The sequence below is a fragment of the Ambystoma mexicanum genome, chromosome 10 (assembly GCF_040938575.1).
Source record: "Ambystoma mexicanum isolate Mex_15411 chromosome 10, UKY_AmexF1_1, whole genome shotgun sequence".
Classification (NCBI taxonomy): domain Eukaryota; kingdom Metazoa; phylum Chordata; class Amphibia; order Caudata; family Ambystomatidae; genus Ambystoma; species Ambystoma mexicanum.
In genome coordinates this window covers 808,071,998-808,093,180 of record NC_090932.1, presented here as the reverse complement: position 1 = coordinate 808,093,180, position 21,183 = coordinate 808,071,998, and the positions used below count along the sequence as shown (strand labels likewise).

Below are 21,183 nucleotides of genomic sequence, written 5' to 3'. Positions count from 1 at the left end.
ACTTCCATTCTCACGCTGAGGCTGGAGAAAGTTGCAACAATTAATATGCTACAGTTTTCTTCCTCCGAGATCACTGTTTGCCTGAAAACCAGCATGTGAACCAAGATGAGCTAAGCACTTTCTGCTCGATTCGTTCTCATAAAAGTGCAAGCCACCCACCCCCATTAAAACAATTTATTGCCATCCTGACCCTGCACCCCCTGTAAGGTATTTCTTTCAAGTGCCAGACCCTCGCCTGTGCTGCGAAACCCACCCAACACACCCACTACTAACCTTAAGCATTTTTATTATATATGCTTTTACTTGCACTAATGAATTTGAAACCTAGAAAGAAATACGAAACATAGTCCGATTCTTTTGCATGCACAATAAAGGTCAAGGCCTTCAATTAAAGCCACGAATGACCCAATTGTGCTGACAATGATCATTGTGTGTAACTTATGTAGAAATGTGACAAGTAGCATAAAATGTTTTAAATAATTTGTCATTTAGTATGAAACAATACTAGCTTAGGTAGTGACCACAGTGACCGGACCCTGACCTGCATGGAGCACAAGATGTTTGACGTCCGTCAGCTACTCAGCCAACTAGGAGGAAGAGATACTACCCACACCTACAGCACCTCACCGTCTGGCCAATCGGGTCCATTTAGTATTTTTTGTTAGAGTTACTTTAACTAATATAAATGTTGACATTGATGTAATGAGGAGAGAGCTTTTTTTTGGGTTATTTCCTAGCTGGAGAAATAAACCATCCTTTGAACTCTTGCAGCCGGGTCTCAGTGCCTCTTTCCCCGACAAGGGGTTTTGCCTGTTATTTTTCTTTTTCTCTCACACGTAGTAAGACGGGGAAAGGCACCTACACTAGTACAAGACCAAGCCAAGCTGGCCATAGATTTGCTGCACAGTCTCGGCTTTCTCATCAATTGGGAGAAGTCAATTCTTTGTCCTTCCAGGAACCTAGAATTTCTGCGGTTCGTAGTGGACACCCAAAATTCACAACTCCGTCTCCCAGCTGGCAAAATACATTCCACCACGCAGGAGATTTGCAGGCTTCTACAGAGGGACTTAATCTCGCTGCAGGAGCTAGCGAGAGTGATAGGACTTCTATCCTCGTCTATCCAATCCCGGTCCCCTTCATTACTGAGAACTGCGAAGACTGAAGGGTCAACACCTAAGGCGCAGTCTCTCTTACTCTCAACGCATGACACTCTCCCCACAGGCGAGAACAGAACTCAATTGGTGGCTCACGCACATGGAGGCCTGGAACGGCAGAGCCATCTTCGGTTCCACCCCGGATATCATCATCGAATCAGACGCCAGTCGTTCCGGTTGGGGAGCGAGATGTGGCTCAGTAGCCACGGGAGGGACTTGGTCCCCACAGGAGTTGGAGATGCATATAAACTGTCTGGAGCTTCTTGAAGGCTCATTCGCAGTTTGCTCCTTTGCCAGGAACAAAGTGAGCTGCTGTATCTTGCTGAAGATGGACAACATATCCGCAGTAAAATACATCAATCATCTGGGTGGTACCAAATCACGTCCACTAGCCGAGCTAGCCAAAGACTTTTGGCATTTCTGCCTGGATCACCGGATTTCCGTCACAGCGGCATTATCTTCTGGGTCTCAGGCATGTGATAGACTGGCATTCTCGCCATTACGCCGATTCCAGCGACTGCAGACTCAACAGGGACATTTTTCTCCACCTGCAACAGATCTGGGGTCCAATGTCCAAGTATCTCTTTGCCTCCCGTCTCAACACTCAGCTTCCAGTGTTCTACAGCTGAAGACCCGACCCAACAGCCTCGGCGACAGATGAATTCTTACAGCCCTGGACAGAGGGCGTTCACTACGCGTTTTCCCCCTTTTCCATGATAGCGAGGACCCTGGCGAAGGCCTGTCAGGACCAAACAGAGCTAGTTCTCATAGCCCCAGTCTGGACTTCTCAGACCTGGTATCCAGTTCTTCTGGAACTTTCTACGGATTCTCCAATCCTTCTACCCCACTCTCCGGATCTTCTATTGAATCCGTGGCGGCAAGTTCACCCCCTGCTCCTCTCCGGGCCCTGACTCTGGAGGCTTGGAGGATTTCAGGGCGAGATGGAGGCCCTCAAGGCAGTCCATCTCATTGAGGAGAGCTGGGCCCCTGCAACCCTCAAGAGGTATTCCAATTCCTGGAGCGCCTGGAGGGCCTGGTGTCAGGACCGGGGTTGTCACCCAGTTTCAGCACCTTTAGGGGAAAATCTCAATTTCTTGGCCTCTTTGGTGGAAAGAGGACTTGTGTACTTAATAGTGAACGCTTATCGCTCTGCAATTTCTGCGGGCCACAACCTCATACAAGGGGTCCCAGCCGGAGAGCATCATCTTGTTTGCAGATTGCTTAAAGGCGTCCGATTTACAGTGCTGCCTCTGTCCCGTTATGACAAATTGTGGGACGTTAATAGAGTGCTCAATCTTTTTCTCTCGTGGCCGCCTAAAGAGGAACTATCACGAACGGCTCTCTCTGGCAAGCTTACTACCTTGCTTTGCCTAGTTTCTTGTAGGAGTTACGGACGTCAGAGCTCTAGACCTAGCGGGCAGGTCTTTTTCTCCTGACGGTATTGTTTTTCACATACGAAGAAGAACCAAGTGCGACTCGAAAGTGATTTCTTACCCAGCTTTCAGGGAACAACCCAAGCTTTGCTTAGTACAATGTTTGAAAACCTACGAAGTAGTGACAGCTCCCCTCATGACCTCGCCTAATGGTCAGCTTCTCATAGCTATTCGCAGACCCCATAAAGCAGTTTCAGCCCCTACTTTAGCACGCTGGGTGCGCTGGACCCTAGCACAGGCAGGGATAGATGCTCTTCAATTCGGCACCCATGGCCTTCAAAGCCTTCCAGGTTGGTGTTCGTTTAGAGGACATCATGAGGATGGCGGATTGGGCAGGCGAGTCGATATTCAAATAGTTCTACCTGAAACCAGTAGAACAGCCTGCTTCGATTGTGGTAAATAAGCTTTGAACAAGTATAATGTGCGCCTCCGGTCTTGACATAGAAAAAAGATTTTCCATAATAACTTACTAGAAAGTCTCAATTCTATTAAAGACACAGGGGTGAGCATTATCCCACCCATCGAAGGAAAAAGAGTGGCTCATATCGCTTTAGAGTGATTTTAAGCATTGCAATAAACTGTTAATTGAAAATCCATGCACAGTTTTACACTACTACAATGCTCTTTTCTTCCCACCCGCAAGTGAACTAGGGTTACCATACGCATGAATTTTGGTTCTGTATCTTTTTCTTGACAGCGTCTACAGACAAGTCCGTCTAATCCATAGCTCGACGCCTCTTCTTCTAGTTGACCGCAGTTGTGTTTCTACTTATTCACGGATAGCCAAGTTCGCAGCCTCGAAAGAGGAAGTTACTTGTTCAGTACTGTTTATGGGGATACCTACTCACCTATTGGAGGACTGGTGTCACATGGCTATGAACACTAGATGACCTTTTGGGAGCATCATGGGAAATGGAGTTTTTTGCCGTTATGGAACTGTTATAGACTTGGGATACATTTTTATGGTGTTTTATGTTTTGATGCACCTTCATTATGAGTATGTTTAATATATAAGGTGCACAAAAATATCTTGCTGCTGAGCTTTCTTTACATGTAATAATAAAGGAAGAGAAGCATAATGCTCGCCTCCGTGTCTTTAATAGAATTAAGACTTTCTAGTACGTTTTTATGGAAAATCTTTATTCTCGCTAACACTGAGAAATGCCAAAAAGCTACAGTCAGGTTCTTTAGTGGCCTAACTAACAGAGACCACAATACTGTCTCTCAGAGGGGGAAGACTATTCAAAATCCAGTACCCAGCCAAGAAAATGCCCCCATCTCCCACGTAAGAGGCAGCAATGAGATATTTCACATACGAAATACACAATGCCAGCCGGTGCCTTGATATAAATAAGTCAATGCTGTGCAATGTACTTCAAAAATTAAATGAACAATAATACAAGTTCAGGATCTTGGGACAGGAAATGTATGGTATGCCACAGTTAGAAAAATCTAAATATATTTGAGAAGATGGACAAAAATAGAAGTGTTAAGGGTAATCAGAACAAGTGCCAAACAGAAAAATGTAACTAAGACAAGAAGGCACCTGTAAGCCCCAGAATTTGCCAAATCAGGAGACTTGGTTGACATTCTCAGAGGTAAACCTGAAAGGTTCATGTGATTGCAGAAATCCTCTTCACACCATAAGGCCCTATTACTGGCTTTTTTGAGTAAAGAGTCACAAAAGGCAGCATTTTATTTCATCATTACAGGATCTTGCGACTAGACATACATACACGCAAGTTTGTGATCAAGAGAATATCCCATGCTGAAGAACTGTTAAATAAACAAAGACAGCCTTGACTAACTTGTATTTAGCAATTATGACTAGGTGGAAACATCATTACTTGCACATCTTCACCAAACAAGAACTCATAGAATCAATTGGTCTGTACCTTGCAGTGTGTTGGGGTCAATGAGATGAATGGTGCTAGTCACTCGAGCACACACACAAATCTGGCCCATATTCCCCAGGCTCTGGGCTAATCTTGGAGAAAGACAAACTAGATTGTCCTGTGAAAACAAGATAAAAATCAATTATAAAACAGTCACAACATTAACCAGAATACCAAAATTCAACACTTACAAACACAAAACATTCTTTTGGTTAAGTGTCCAAAGGCTGAAGGATTGTACCTGTAAATTAGAAATAAATAGAATAAACCACAAAAATGTTTTTTGGCTTGTAAAATTGCAAAATAGATAGTAAATTGGTTAATTATTACATTTTCAATTGGACACAGGAAAAATCCAGCATCAAGGACTATTTAGAAATGTGTTTTGCGCGCAATACTACTTCTACTCTGCATATTAATTGGAGCAGATATTTAGCTTCCTTGTAATAACCAATTCTGGGCAGACAAATGTATAGTAGTTAGGCAAGATTGTATGTAGTAACCCTGTGGGAGACTACCCCAACCTTGTCCTCTCTGCAATAGGGAAGCCAACCTTTGGTATAGGCCTGTACTACACAAGTTGGTAGAGTGACTGAGCAGTCAGGCTTATCTCAAGAAGGTTTTTTTTTTAAAAATAAAAGGGGATAGCCCAAAAATATAGGGTCCTGTGGGCTAAATGTACAATACAATGCAAAAAATGAACCCATAGATGGAGGATGACACCATGTGCATTTGTTTTTTTATAAATAATAACAAATGATTCAATATTATTTCTTGAACAGAGTTTTTTAATATTATGATGCATCTAAAATAACACCCAATGGTGTAAAAATTGTTTAAAACATAAGTACAGTTTACACTTGTTTAAGATCCACAAAAAAACATTCAACCCTTCATACCATTCATTTCATTTTATCAAACCAACATTCATACAAATACTATATAACCGCACAATTCGGTCACACTCCATTAGTCTAATATATTATTGTTCAGTATTAGATCCTCTTGTTAGTCTTCATGTGAAGATTGTAACAAGAGGATCTAATACTGAACAATAATATATTAGACTAATGGAGTGTGACCGAATTTTGCGGTTATATAGTATTTGCATGAATATTGTTTTGATAAAATGAAATGAATGGTATGTAGGGTTGAATGTTTTTTTTGTGGATCTTAAACAAGTGTAAACTGTGCTTATGTTTTAAACAATTTTTACACCATTAGGTGTTATTTTAGATGCATCATAATATTAACAAAACTGTTCAAGAAATAATATTGAATCATTTGTTATTATTTATAAAAAAAACAAATGCACATGGCGTCATCCTCCATTTATGGGTTCATTTTTTGTATTGTATTATCTCAAGAGGGGTCAATGTGAGCTGTAGTGATGCAACATAGGTATTCACAGTGGCAAATATTCAAATAACACTTATACTCAAGGTTCTTATTAATATTATTTATTAATTTAACAGTCAGTTTTGAAGTAAGCTTTCGTTAGAAAGGGCAAGATTCAACAATTAAATACACTTCAAAAATACACTCCTTCAGTTACAGTTAAGAAAGTAGATACCCTTTTGGGATGACACACAGACAATTCCTACACCCTCAGGTGACTTCAATAGCTAGGGCACTGTGGACATTGATATACAAGTCTAGGAACCCATTAATCATTCTTGATGATTTCAATTACTGGGCTAATAACATCCTGGATAAACCAGGCCATGCCCTCTCCGATTCCCTCTCCTCATTAGGACTTTTAACAGCGGGTGGAAACTGCAACCCACTTAGGACTGGTTGGTATCCCAAAATCTCTCGATCTCGCATCTACAGGTATTACCCGGTGTATGGTCTGACCACTCTTTGATTCAAGCTTCACTGAACCTCCCAAAACCTATAGCTAAGAAGTTAGTCCTCCCCTGGATTAGTAAATTTGTTCGCAACTTTAGAAATGTTGCACCCGACAGTATGTCGACACACCCATTTTCAAACCTCAAACCCTTATCTTGTTTCTCCCAGTCCTCTTCGCTTGTGGACCACCTTACCACCTCCCTAAAAACAGGCCATCTCTGACCTGGTCCCATTGAAACTAAAAATGATCAAGCCTGAGGTGCACCATAACACCTGGTTTTCAGAACGATATCATCTCTGCTAGACAAGCAAAAAGGGCATCCGAAAGTGCCTGGTGGAAAATTCCTAACCCTGACTCGTTACTGCAGTACAAATTGGCTGTTAAATATAATACGGAGATTATATCTTCCAAGTCATCCTACTAGAAAAATCGATCAATAATGCTCAATCCAATGTTTGTGAGCTCTTCAAAGTACTGAGGGATTTTCAGGATCCACCCCCACGAATACTGTTACCAAGGATGCAGCATGGTGTCACAATCCACGACTGCTTCCTGGCTAAAATCGCGACCCACAGAAAGACCATCAATAACCTTGTTACCAAACAGGTCGCTACTGACATCGGCAATATTCCTTGTTTTCATTTCTCAAATTACACTGTTGAGCAAGTTACCCAAATTATTCAGGAACTTAAACCCACCACCTGTCCAGCAGACACGCGCCCCGTGGATGTCTTTATAGACTCCATCAAGGTTCTTGCACCCTGAATGATCAGGCTCATTAATCTTTCTTTTGACGAAGATGTGGTCCTCTCTTTCCTCAAGGAAGCCTGGATCACGCCATTGCTGAAAAAAAACCTAACCTTGATCCACAGGTCCCAGACAATTATCGTCCCATCACGAATGTGCCCTTTATCCTTAAGATCATGGATAAACTAGCATATCGCCAGTTGCAGAAACATATTGAAGATCATGGGATTCTCTGCACACGCCAATCGGGGTTCAGAGCTCAGTATGGGACGGAAACAGCCATGCTGGACCTCAAATCCACCTTGGCCAGCATGGTGGATAATGGTCATCCCGCACTACTGATGCGTCTAGACCTCGTTAGGAAAAATTGCATGCAGTATTTTCTGGGACCACCACATACAATTAAGACTACAAGTGCAAGTCAAACCAACCTTTGGTATAGGTCTGTACCGCACAGTTTTTGGTAGCGAGCTGAGCAGCCAGGCGTATCTCAAGAGTGAATGTGAGCAGTACAAGAAGTTACACAGAGGTCTTTCAATCACAGTGGTTCAAGTAGACACTTATGCTCAAGGTTTCTTGGTAAACATTTATTAATTTATTACACAATCATTTAGAAAACATTTAACTAGGAAGAGGAAACTTAATATTATATACCAATACACTTCAATACAAAACTAAGATTTTGAGACAGTTTGAGCTCCCCTGAAATAGGAGCCACATGGCAGTTCAGTTACTTAGAAGGGGCAAAAGGGACAAGGAAAGTAGAATAGATCACATATACTTGTTAGACAGTGCAAATAGATTCAGTTCACCAGAAGAGTTCAATGCAAATCAATAGGCCAGGCCAAAGTCAATGGGCTAGTGTTCTGGATAGGAAAGACCAGTTCTGGTATCAAACTGTAAAGTCTTTGCAAAAGTTCTCAGAAGTAGTTTAGACAAAAAAGAATCATATGTTGGGTCACAAGCTGATTAGGCCTGCAAGTTGGGAAAGTTTCACAAACTTTCACTGCAAGAGTGGCGTTCTCTCAATCGGGTTGGCACAGTACCTTAGTATGAAGAAACATATGCACAGCTGAAGTCGTTGGTTCCTGGCAGTTCCTGCAGATCTCACTGCTCCTAAGCCTCAGTCGTGGGGACAAGAGGAAAGACGTCAGGGGCTCCAGCACTGCATGGGATCATCGAAAAAGCAAACAAGATGGAGTCACTTCAGTTCCAGTAGCTGTAGATTCAAGAACACAAGCGGGTGTCCCTCTCCCTGGTTAATCCTAACCAGCCTTGAGAATGGTATCCAGGTGACTTACGAGTTGATTTGTCCCACCAACTCAAAGGAAGAAGTCGTCCTTGAAGGGGCTTCTCTGTCGAGATGAACTTGGCAATTCGGACCTGCAGCAGGGCTTCACCAGGCAAACCAACGGTCCAGCAGTTGCAGCAGCCGTCCTCTTACAGCTCTTCGTTTCTTTCGTTCCAGTGGTCGACTCTGCTTTCCAGTCCAAGAGACTCGCCTTTTAAACAGTTCTCTCCCTTTCATTCCAGCCTAGCTGTCACTCACCCAGCAGGGTGGCTGTCCTTGCCGGACAGTCAGCCAATCACACCAGAGTGCATTTGGGTCTCCTAGGAGACTAGGCACAGGGAGTTTCGGGCACCTCTCCGACTTCCAGCCCACCCCAGACACTCAGACACCAGAGGTGGTCTTCAGTCCTGAAGCCCGCCAAAAGCACACGGACAAAGGGACCAAACCTGGTTTTGCGCGCAGAGACAAACTCTAGAAGGACCTTTCGAAAAAGAAACGGCGAAAAAAGAAGACCGGGACCCATTTAAACAAAGGGGCTTAAGGCACCATCTTGAAAAACATGGCTCCCGTGATTTTTAGCTACCGGTGTTCACAGTGGGGAAAAATCATGGTAGTTTGGTGTAAAACCACTGCCACCAGCCTTTTCAATAGGAAAGGGTAGCATTTGAGTGCTACATGAGTATTTAGACACAGGGGATACTATGTAACCCCTCCAGCACTCCATTGTAAGATGGTGTGTGCTGGGTCTAGGAATGTGGAAAGACTATTAAAGTCAATTTAACCTTACATTGTCTGGGAAACGGTAGTTTATCCCAGAGAAGGTTTTTAAACCTTTGGGAAGTCTAAAAAGACATCCCTGTGTCACTGCACTGAGTGTGCTGTGTAACACACAAGAAAAGATGATGCCTGTGGAGTTATCTTAAAACTCCATAATCAAAGAACACGAGAGTAAAACACACATCAAAATACATGAAAGAGTGGGGAAAAAAGGCTCACACTCTTTCCAGGTAAAAAAGAAATCAAGTCCTCAAAAACCAGAAAAGTTGCTCTGGGTCTCTAAGGTGAAGGGAATTAGCACATTTATGAGAATTCCCCCTAACACTTACTTACCTTGAATGTGTGTTGTGCCATTCTGAAAAGTATACGTAAGGTTATTTTACTCACCTGCAAAGTGGTTGTGCATCTTCCCAATGGTAATACGGTTGGCCTTGCTGAACTATTTATTCCAGAATACTAGTGGTCTTGCTTCCCCTGATCTGCTGTACAGCCTGTCAAAAGTCTACACTGGGTTTTGCTTGCCCTTGTTTGTTTTTTAAAGATGCTAAAACAGTCTTAGGTTTATACCCACCTTTAAGTTGCTGATGGCTCCTTTAGAAAGTATTTGGGGTTTACTTAACTTTGTTTGCCTTGGACCATCCTAAAATAAGATAGAAAGTTATTGCTTACCTTAGTCTGTGTCCCACTGACCTGAAAAGCAACTGTGATAGTTGATTACAACATTCGGTTGTACCTGCCTAGAATAGCTGTGTGCCATTCTTAAAAGGTGTTCTGTAGGTGCAGCCGACCTTGGTCTGCCTGGTGAAATCCTAAAGTAAGTAAAGAGGTCTTGATTCCACTGAGCTGAAAAGCAACTGTAATTGTATATTGCACCAAAAAGTCTTGCTCACCTAGTATAACGGTTATCCTGAATACGATTATAGGTTTCTACTGTTCCTTGAATAAGTGTTCCACTATTCAGAAAAGTATACTTGCAGGTTGGTTTACTAAGTGATTCCTTAACTGAGTGTCACAGTACAACTGCTAGTGTCTACTACCCTTGTATTACTGAAAGTAATCAGAAAGTAACTTATGGTTTTACTCCCCATGAATAGGTGTGTCCTATACTAAATGTGTTTGATAAGGTCTGACTTGACTAGAAATACTATTCATTTTCTGAACAAGTATATGCTTTGGTCTGTGCCTCCTTGCACTTACCCAGAGCTGCGCTGCCCTAGCTGCACTTACTCAGAGCAAAGCTGCCCTGACTGCACTCGCCCCACTCCCTCCATCTCCCCTGCACGTCTCCTCTCCCTTCCCCTGTATTTTGAGCTATCGCACTTGCATGATCTGAATGGCACAAGGCCTAGTAAGATAGTTTGTCTGCTCTCTGTCTTCCCTCCCATGTCTTGTCACGCCTTGAAACACTTGTGTATAGGCGCGTTATGAATGACATATCACATATCACTTTAAAGCATTGTGTTGTGTTTTTATAATGTGTTCATGACTCTATGACAAAGTACATACTCCAAGACTTAACTTGGCCTAACTGTATTTATAATAAACCTTTATTTTTTTTTATACTACTTCTGGTCGCAAGTGTTTCTGTTGAACCCTTGGTATACACTACAAGTTTTTTGTACTTTCCTACAGCCCCCTCTCCCTCCTAAGATAAGCCTGGCTGCTCTGTCCACGCTACCATTTACTCAGGTGGTACAGCCTTATACTAAGAGTTGAGTCTTGTACTGTCTCAGTTGAAGCCCTTAGTTGGACTTCAGTAAATCGGTCCTAACAAGGGGGCGGAGCCGTCTGCTCCACCCTTCAGCTTAATGAGGTAAGGGGCGGGGGTAGTGTAGGGTCTCACCATGCCCCAACCTTATCTGTTGGGTGCAGTCCAGGCACACTTAATGGCGTTGGCGGGAGGCTATGCTCTCATCCTGGCTCTCCCGTGATGACCCTATATTCCAGGCAGTGCTCTCCGCTCCAGCAATGGGTATCTGGTTGTGTTTCCCAAATTTTGCCTCTGTAGGGTTTGAGTGCGGGCGTTCTCAGTGGCCGCTAGTAAGCTCAGGAATGGTCTCCAGGCCAGTTTGAGAAGTATCAAAAATCATTTGCAGTTCGTCGTCCCCTTCAAACTATGGTATTCTAAGCTCAGGTAGGTTGATATCCTGTGTGTTGTCATCACGCCAAGATGCCTATGGGTGTACGTGCGTGCTACAAATGTAGCAAACATAACATAACAGGGAGCGCTGCACTAACATCCCCATCGCTGGCAGGGCCCTCCACAAAGGCGCTCCCTCACACAATGGGAACGTTGTGCTGATAGCCCAACCCTCAGCATGGATCTCGTGACTGGGGGAGTCGCACGTCTCCTCTTCCAATTGGCCAATTTCTAGGCCTTTTATTGAATTTGAGCCATACCTGCTCATTTGGCCTGGAAATTGGCCAAATGGGGGAGTGCTAGGTCACTGCCCCGGGTCATAAGGCTGAATATACATTCAGCAGCTTAAAAAACAATATCAAATGAAATGGCTTCCTCATGATTTTCCATACACCATACAATAAACATTTAGGACTTCACCCTGTAAACCAGGGGTCTGCAATCTGCAGCGCTAGGACTCCCATGATCCTGCACCATTGACTATGCTGGCTCGGTCTGATGGTAGTTGCAGTACAAACCATCTGGAGAGACACAGATTGCAGACCCCTGCTCTAAACAGCATCAATGAACACAAGCCCTTAGATTATTTCGTGAATAAATGGGTAGAGCTTAAGTGGGTATCAAATGCGTAAAAAGCATTTCTCTTTCTGGTTTATTTTAAAGAGTTTTCAAAGTGATGGCAAAAAAAGGCAAAAAGAAGCAAGCACATACTGTCTAGTCATGCTGCTTAATAGGAATGCACACTGTCATTATTTTATATTGATTACCTTGCATACTGGAACAATTTCCAGAGAGAACGTGCTTTTGTAATTGAAGGTATTGCTATGAATGTCATGAGAAATTAAACGCTGGGAGGTCTTGTACCTGGCAAAACAAAATAATTGCACACAGATATGGTCAATTTTACATTCATTTTACAGGAAGAAAATAAAAATAGAATTCTGCCATACTTAAATCAGCAAGCTACTTCTGGTTCTAAACTGTAGCACTCCTAGCAATTAACTATCATTATATAGAACGTCAAGTCAAATTATTTATTTTCATTTCTTTAATGGTTATATAGCACACACCACAAAATTGTTGCAAGGCACTTGGGAGATATCACGATGGTAGAGAAGCGGTATAAAAGGGAGACTGGACATACTAAAACGGAGTTCTGCACTATGAGAAAATACAGGTTTTGAGTAATTCTCCCAATTGGAGACATGAGTTGGCTTGGCAAATTATTAGAAAAGAATGGGGTCAGCTATAAATAATCTGGTCTCATATCCGATGCTGTACTTAGACGTGTGAACTTCCAGGAGGAAATAAGTTGAACAAAGATCATTCAGTAGGTTGTAGGATTGGATCTGGATTTCAAGGTAGTCGGTAGTGGAACTGTGAAGGTATTTGTATGTTAGGCAAAGCAGCTTGAAAGAGATGCAAGTCTTCACCAGGAGTTAGTGGAGTTCTTTCAGGAAGGGGGATGTGGAAGCAGAATGTCATTTAAAGTGCCTTTCTTTATTTAGATGCAAGGATTGTAACTATGGAGCAGCAAAACCCATACAGCAATAAGATTGGAAGGCTACATGCCCCAGCAGGCAATGCTGTGATACAGAGCATAGAAAAAACTATATCAAGGGACTACTAAATGGAGTGAGGATGTGTAATCAAGGGATGGTAGACATGACAAAATGAAGCAAAGATCTATCTGTATGCGAGAAACGGGTCTCTCTTGATCTGCAAGGAGCACAACACCATGAAAAAAAAATCTTTCTGGTGTAATACACTGTTCCTAATTTGTTAGTCTAATTAAAAAAGCACAAAAAAGTACTGTATTATTCACTGAAGGGTTCACTTTTTCTGATGGGGATACTCTATCGGGATGTGTCCATGCATTGCAGTGAAAGTAAACTTACTTATCTGTTGCAAACTGAAATTGCTGATTGCAGTTTTTCATTTAACAGGAATATTTTTGAATTTCTTTGATGAGCCAACCAGTTTGAAGAGTTGTAATAATATGACATATGGTAAGGTGAGAAGATAGCATATAAGTGGATCAAGATTGCAAAGTCTCTCGAGTGATTCACTGGAATAGATGTTGGTTGGTGACATTTCAGAAGTATAAGAGGGGGATTATGATTGTGAGCCGGAATAGGTGGCTGCTGCTATTTCTAACTGCACAGAGCTATAGAGGGGGAGCGGAGGATGGGGAGGGGGATGAAGGGAGGGGGGGGGGGGTTGGGGGATCATCGAACCAAACCTATCAAACCGTGAGGTGTCGAACCATGAAATAACCCAAAAAACGTTTTCAGTCACAAAAAACACAAAGCAAAGGACTGTGTATATAGTGCTCTAGGTGAGTGGGGGTTGTGTCTACTGCAACCCTAAAATTAGGCGGGAATCCCAAAAAAGAAAAATAGGAAGTAACAGACACTTTATGACCCTTTATTTCACCTGCTCTGCTCAGGAGATGTTTTTAACCTAGTAGCATGAGCCGCACCTTCCACAAAGACTGCCTCTATTATAGAGCTGCCTGCATGATGTGTAACAAAAAGGAACAAGTTACTTACCTGCAACTTGTTCTCCAGCATGGGTCTGGCATGGGTTCACATGCTCATGAATATTCCACGTCGTCAGGCTGGAAAAAATCAGTTTCAGTTTTGTTTCTGAACTGTCTGTCTTCAATAAACAATCACTGGTCTGTGGGTCCCCAGCCAATAAGTGCCCTCTACCTAAGCCCCTCCTCAGGCAGCCATCTTCAGATTTGGTAGCATGTAAAGTGCAGTAGGACCAAGAGAAGAGCCGCAGAGGGGTAGGCGGGAGGGTTCGCATGTGAATCCATGCCAGACCCATGCTGGAAAACAACAGTTACAGGTAAGTTAATTGTTCGTTCTCCAGCATGGGGTCTGGCATGGATCCACATGCTCATGAATGCAAGAATACATAGCAGTACACACATGCACAACCACAGGAGGTGACAAGGCACAAAATTAAGCATCTCTTATCTCCTCACCAGGCTCACCTTCAAGCGAACAAATTGCGCAGCAATGCTTGGCCGACTCTGGACTCCTCCCTGGAATCCCGGTCGATGCAGTAGAATCTCGTGAAGGTGTGAGTCAACATCCACGTAGCAGCCCTGCAGATGTCCAGCAGGGGCACACCAGACAGGAACGCAGTAGTTACAGCGATCCCTCTGGTCGAATGGGCTCTCGGACGGCCAGGCAACGGTCGGTTTGCCAACCGGTGACAGTGTGTGATGGAGCCCGAGAGCCACCTGGAAATGGAGGCCTTGGAGAGGGCCTTCCCCTGGTTCACAGGGCCAAAGTTCACAAACAGCAGTGACGTCTTGTTGTCCCGTCTTCCAAAAGCTCTTTGTGCTGGCCACATAGAACTTCAGCGTTCTAGCCATATCCAGCGAGTGCAAAGTCCTCTTAGCCAGCGACGAAGGCGACGGGAAGAAAACAGGAAACACCAAGGGCTCGTTAAGTTGGAAGTCCGACGGCACCTTGGGCATGAAGGAGGGGTGCGTCCTCAGCACGACCCTCGTTGCGTGGGAAGTCAAGTACAGAGGCTTACAGGAGAGGGCCTGGATATCTCCCACTCGTCGTGCGGAGGTGATGGCCACCAGGAACGCTGTCTTCCACAACAGGAATTTCAGAGGTGCCAAATGCAGAGGCTCGAACGGGGGACCCATGAGCCTAGTCAGCACCACATTGAGCTCCCACACCAGGGCCGGAGCCTTCACCAGCGGGAACGAGCGGAAAAGTCCTTTCATGAACTCCTTAACCAGGCGATGCGACCACAGCAACGATGGCCCCAGTGTTCTGGTGTAGCGGGAGATAGACGCATGATGGATCTTGATAGAGGCGTGCGCCAGCCCCGCCTTGGCCAGCGAGAGCAAGAACGGCAGCATTTGAGGGGCCGTAATCCGTAGAGGGTTTATCCTCTGTGCGCAGACCAGACGGTGAACCTCTTCCATTTATTTCCGTAGCACTTAAGAGTCGAAGAAGCCCTGGCCTTTACAAGCACCTCCTTGCAGTCTGCCGGGATCTCGTATCCACCAAAGTCTAGTGCTGCAGGAGCCAGGCCTGCAGGTTAAGAAACGACGGGCCGTGGTGCAGGATCGCGCCTCCTTCCCTGGCGAGAAGATCTGCGTCCGCCGGAAGCTTGACTGGAGGGGACGCTTACAAGTCCAGAAGGTCCGGGTACCATATCTGCCTCGCCCACGCCGGTGCAACGATGATCATCCTGCACCGGGACCGTGTGAGTTGACTGATGAGTCGTAGGAGCAACGGCAACGGTGGGAACGCATAGAAAAACAGGCCGTCCCAAGGGAATGAAAATGCCTTCCCAATGCTCCCCGGCTGCGGAAACCTGCTGGCGAACCTCTGCCAGTTGATGTTCGTCGCCGTCACAAACAGATCGATCTGGGGATTGCCCCATCGTCGAAACAGTAGGTCCACCTGATCCTGCCAAAGTTCCCACTCGTGGCAAGAGCGCAGCTCCCGGCTGAGTGAGTCGCCGACTGTGTTCTTCACTCCTGCCAGATGAAAGGGTACCAGGAACATCCTTTGAGCGACAGCCCAGTGCCATAGGTCCTGCGCTTCCTTGGAGACACCAGGGGATCTGGTGCCCCCCTGCTTCCGAATGTAGAACATCATTGTGGTATTGTCGGTGAAGACTTGCACCACCTTGCCCTTGAGGGACGGAAGGAATGACTTGAGGGCCCAAAACACGGGCCGGAGCTCCAGGACGTTGATGTGCAACAACTTCTCCTCCGGGAGCCAAAGGCCTCTTGCGTGGACATTTCCGGTGTGTGCACCCCATCCCTCCAGGGAGGTATCCGTTGTCACCGTCTCCTGATGCGCCGGGGTCTGGAAGTCTGTGCCCGCCACTAGATGCGCGCTGACCCCCCACCACAGAATCGCCTAAAGTGGCTTATGCAGATGAAGGGTGAGAACCCAAAACTGCTCAGGTGGTCCATTAGCCTGCAAAGGCTAGACTTCACCATAGAGCATAGACCAGGGAAGAGTCACAATAACGCAGATGGCCTTTCCAGAAGGTATGTTGACCGTCTGGATGAGGGTGTATCTCGTGGGGGATTAGGCACCCTAACCTCAGTCTGGGGGGGGGGGCGACTGATGCTGGAAATGCATCGGAGGGACAGGGCCTCCGTATCCTTGTCCTTTACTGTTTTTATCGTGTGTTCTGTCGTGTTTTCCGCGCAGGAGTTCATATGGGACTCCTGGCAGAGCAGCTCTCACTTTTGGTTTGGTGTACAGACCCATGGGATACCCTTATGGCACCCGTGGTTGGGGGTACAACCCTGTGCCCCTAGTGTATTTGTGGGCACCTGTGTGTGGCCCACAGAGCAGGGTATGGACTGGTGGCAGCTCCATGCTGAATTTGACAGGTGCTCAGAGTATCCTCCATATTGGGATACCAAGGCCCTGGCATTGGAATCTGTTGATTCCTGATAGGAAACAAGATGGCCCTGTGGCCTCTTGCTTTCTATTGCCTGTTACCTTGTTTTGCCAAAGTCCTGGGAAGCCCCGACTCAGTCCCTTCCCCCTGATTGGGTGGAAGTTCCATATATGGTGTTGTTGTGAAGTCCAGGCCAGACTGGCTGGAACCTTCCCAGTGACTGTATGTTGTGGGTACACCCTGTGGGTGGGACCTGGGTGAATGGATTGTGTGACCAATATGCACTTCTTGTTGTGGATGTCTAGTTTCTGGTGTTTGACAATGACTGAGACAGCCCCGCCCCAACCTGGTATAAATGAAGTGTGGAGCGTTGAATGGCTGGGTACTTGTCCCAATACACATAACTTGTTGTGAGTGTTTGGAGAGAAGTGAATGGCCTGAATGCACAATGCACCCGATTGGCTGCCTGCCTGCACGAATGCCCTTCTGACCGATTGCTTGCCTGAGTGTGACCCAGCAGAATGAATGGGAGATCAACTAGTATATCTGGGGGCCTCTCACTGCTAGAATTCGTGTTCAGAAGCTGAAGAGAAACTGAAGTTGAAACTGAAGCTTACCCTTGAAGCCCTGCTGGAAGAGAAGTCTTACTGCTGCCCTTCTTCGTCGATCTGAAAGCTGCTGTGTCTCCAAGGACTGACCCATAGAGGACCTGGTTAGGCGCCCTCTTCCCGAGCTACGAGGGACCATCGTGCACTAGCTGATCTTTGCCAAAGCTCCCTTGTAGACAGACCTACGACAGGATGGCGACCGGAGACAGGGCCTGCCGTGGAATCACAAGCAGCACCCGGACACTGTTGTCCATCACTGTCGAAGACCGCCGTCGCCGACCGGAGCCGCCGTGCTCCCTTTGCCCAAGTAACATTTTATCCAAGGACGCTCTTGCCTGCACCGTCGACCGCTTTGTCCAGCCGGAGAAAGTCGAGGCCGCCGACACGCCAAGGAGCATCCGCCGGTGGGTTTCCCGCCACCTAAAGACTACAGAGACGCCGACGACTCAACGCCCTTGCTGGGCCACAGTTCTCCAAACTCTTTGCGGTCCTGAACTATCGTCACCGAGGTGCCGCGCACGCCTCTTCCTTGCAGGACGCCAACACACTGTCGTCGACGAGCACCGCTGGGAACGAAGCTGCCACCTCACCGTCGTCCAACCCTTTTCCTCGTGGGATCTCGATGATCCGTGGCTCCTGCCTTAAAGGGAGCCGCTCAAGAAGGATCCGTCGACGACCCGACGACGAACTGCTATTCCAGGTACATTGGGGTTGTAGAACTATTCCAGAAGGCAATAAGACTCTTGTGAACAAAACATGGACTGGGCCTGTACGATATATCTTTATTTACAGGTTGCCCAGGTTGGAGGGTTGGGGGGGGAATCTCCACACAGAACTGTGTCTAGGTAACGGGGCCAGTATTCTGCCAATTGTTCCAAACAACTGCTTTCCTCCTATATCTATTGTTGGTTTCCTTTATTGAGTGATCAGTGTGACATTTAACCAGAATATAGTTGATGCACTTTAATGAGATCTGATAATAATTGTGGTACCACTTTAGAACTGTATATATTTGCCATTGTAGACTAAGCACAAAGTGAGTTATTGTGATTGTATATAACCTTGAACTTAATTATATAAACACTGTGCTTTAACGAAAACAGTGTGTGGACATTCCTTTGTGGGGGCTTGGGGACTACACTGTACTTAATAGCCAGCCTGCATCACCTCCTGAGAAGCTAGGCCTCGATTGCTCGTCCATTGCTACCACAATAAAGAATCTTGGCTGGGGTCCTCTGTGCCTCTCCTCTACCATATAGAGAGCGGAAGTACAGACCCCCCTCCAGTCTTTACAAGGAAGTCCCCTTCTTCCAGTTGTCCCAGCATGTGCTGAAGGGTGACAATCCAGAATTTCTGGGATTTTATGCATTTGTTGAGGCGGCGGAGATCTAGGATGGGCCGCCAGCCGCCTGTCTTCTTTCGAACGAGGAAGTACCGTGAGTATACCCCAGAGCCTCTTCGGGAGGAGCTCTATCATGCCCTTCTTTAGAATTGCTCGTACCTCTAGAAGTAGTTGAGGAATGTGGTTTTCTTTCCTGGCCACGGGTGAAAGCAGGGACACTTCCTTTGGAACTCCAGAGTGTGCCCGTGGGCCAAGGCATCCAGCACCCAACGGTCGGTGGAGATGGATTTCCACGCGCCGACGAAGTTTGCCAGACTGCCTCCCACCAGGGTGCTCGGGTGGGGCCCGACATCACGGCCGGTTCAGTCCTGCTTCGCCGAGGCCTTACCGCCTTGGGACCCTTGGCGGCAGCGAGTCTGCCAGCCTTGTTGCAGCCTCTGTAGGCTTCCTGAGAAGAAGAGCGGGCAGCCAACCGAATCCTTTGGATAATCCTTGTGACTTGCCTCTGTAGGGCCGAAAGGACGGCCGTCGGAGCGTGCCCAAGGCACGGGCCATCTCAGTGTCTGCCTTGATGGCCTGCAGTGACTCGTCTACTGCCTTGCCGAACAAGTTGTTTCCGTCGAAGGGCATGTCCAGTACCCTCGTCTGAACGTCGTGACGGAAGTCAGTGGCCCTGACCGAGCCACGCTGGCGAAGGCAAACGCCGTTGCCCATCTGGCAGAAGCCAGTGTCGGCGATGTCCATGGCCACCGTAATGGCGTGGTCCGAAGCCACCTCGCCTTCCTGTAAGATTTCAAGGGCCTCTGCCCTCTTGTCGTCTAGGAGGAAGTCCAGGAGGGGGGCAATTTTAAACCACAGCTCGATATCGTGAGCCACGATAGCAAGAGCATTGGCCACCTTAGTGGTCATTGCTGCCGACGAAATGACCCGACGTCCCAAGGTCCCAGCGGATTTATTCTCGCCAGCCGCGGAGACCACTGAGTCCGGAGACGGCTGAGTGCTCTGCGCACTTCTTCTCGTACCGGCCTCTCTTCGCCAGGGCCAAGGATGGGTTCTTCAGGAGGGCCAGCCCCTCGTCCCGGATGTCGTCCAATGGCAGGGCAGAGAGCACGGTCTTCCTCTTGGTATTTCGTCGCTGATAAAGGAATTCCTCCTTCTGCTCCTCAGGGAATAGCTGAAAAAGCTCGGAGGCCCTAGCGATCATGGCGTAAAACGAGCCAATTTCGTCGGGAGGAGAAGCCTGGGGTGGGGGCGACGGGAGATCTGCGCCATCGTCCGTCCCGGTCGTCACCGTCTCGTCCCTCAGAGGAGAGGATGTGGGTGAAGGATGGAAGGGTGGGGGCGGATGACTCGCCTCCGCTTGGGCGAAGGGCTTCCCCGACGGTCCAGGCGCCGCTGGATCGTCTGCCGGAGGCAAAGGCATCCTTGTTATTTATGAACACAGGTTGTGCAGGGCTAGAAAGATGTCCACCGACCTGTCCGTCAGTGGTTGCAGCAGTTGCGACGGGAGCGTCGGTAGCGGCGTGGTGTCCCCTGGTTCCTCGTCGGCTCCCTGTCACGTTCCACGTCTGTCTCGTCGGGGTCTTTCCCATAGGGACCCGACTTCGACAAATCTCTTGTCGTACACCGACTTGAGGCCCGCCAGCTCATCCTCGGAGGAGATATCTGAGTCTGGTAGGACTATTGCGCCCCCCCCCCTTTCTTCTCTGCCAGGGGTTTCACGGGGGTCTTTTCGATGGGCAGGAAAGACGATTCCCTCCGCAAGGGCAAGGAAACTCTTAGCTTTGATGTCGTCTTCACTGGGGGGCGCGCATCTGCGGGTTTCGCCAGGGACGCTGCCACTTCCGCAATCGAAGTCTTAGCCAGGTAAATCTGGGCCTTCACAACCTTTGGTGCGTCTGAGGTCTTCACCGTGGGGGGTGGGGGGGGGAGGGTCACTGCCTCCCTCCCCCTTGACTTTCTCCATCGGGGTCGACTTACCCGGGTTTTCCGACTTCCTCTTAGTCGAGCCGGAGCGTTGGCTCATGGTTGATGGTGTCGGCGATGCTGCGCCCGACCTAGCAGCCGCGGAGCCTGTAACAACGGCACTCACGATGCCCGCGATCTCGCAGTGCTTTGCCTTATGTTGGGCCCCCCCATCACCGGAGCGCCCTCAAAAGGTCTTAGAAGACCGCTCAGACTTCTTATTGGGCTCACCTGCCGCCAGGCTTTTTGCCTCCAGCCAGTCAGCCGGTTGCGCCGGTCCTTCATGGTACGGGCGGACATGTCCTTGCAGAATGATGTTACACTCACCTGGTCTCTGCGGAGGCGTTGGGGCACGGTTGCAGCCTCCCTGAACTTGAATCACCCCCTTCAGGCCTCTCCCTCAGTAGGAAAGCTGTGAGCGGTGGTACGTGGTGATACTGCTCCTGCGTGGAGATAAGAGTGTGCGAGTGCGCTAATCTGTGATTGTTGTACCTCTCAAACCCTTCACCTTAAAGTACGGTTTCTATGAGCATACGCCGGCCCATAAAGCTCACCTGTGAATTAAGGAAGATA

At 47.1% G+C, this 21,183-nt stretch overlaps 1 protein-coding gene across 2 annotated transcripts in view; it reads right to left on the bottom strand.

Moving 5' to 3' along the window:
- Nucleotides 1-21,183, bottom strand: part of NMD3 (NMD3 ribosome export adaptor) — a 379,934-nt gene that overhangs the window by 241,525 nt on the left and 117,226 nt on the right. For both annotated transcript variants that reach the window (XM_069618472.1, XM_069618471.1), the window contains 2 exons: nt 12,057-12,153; nt 4,483-4,600 (listed from right to left, as the gene is read on the bottom strand). In XM_069618472.1, the coding sequence (XP_069474573.1) occupies nt 4,483-4,600; nt 12,057-12,153 (215 nt within the window). The remainder of the gene's footprint in view (nt 1-4,482; nt 4,601-12,056; nt 12,154-21,183) is intronic.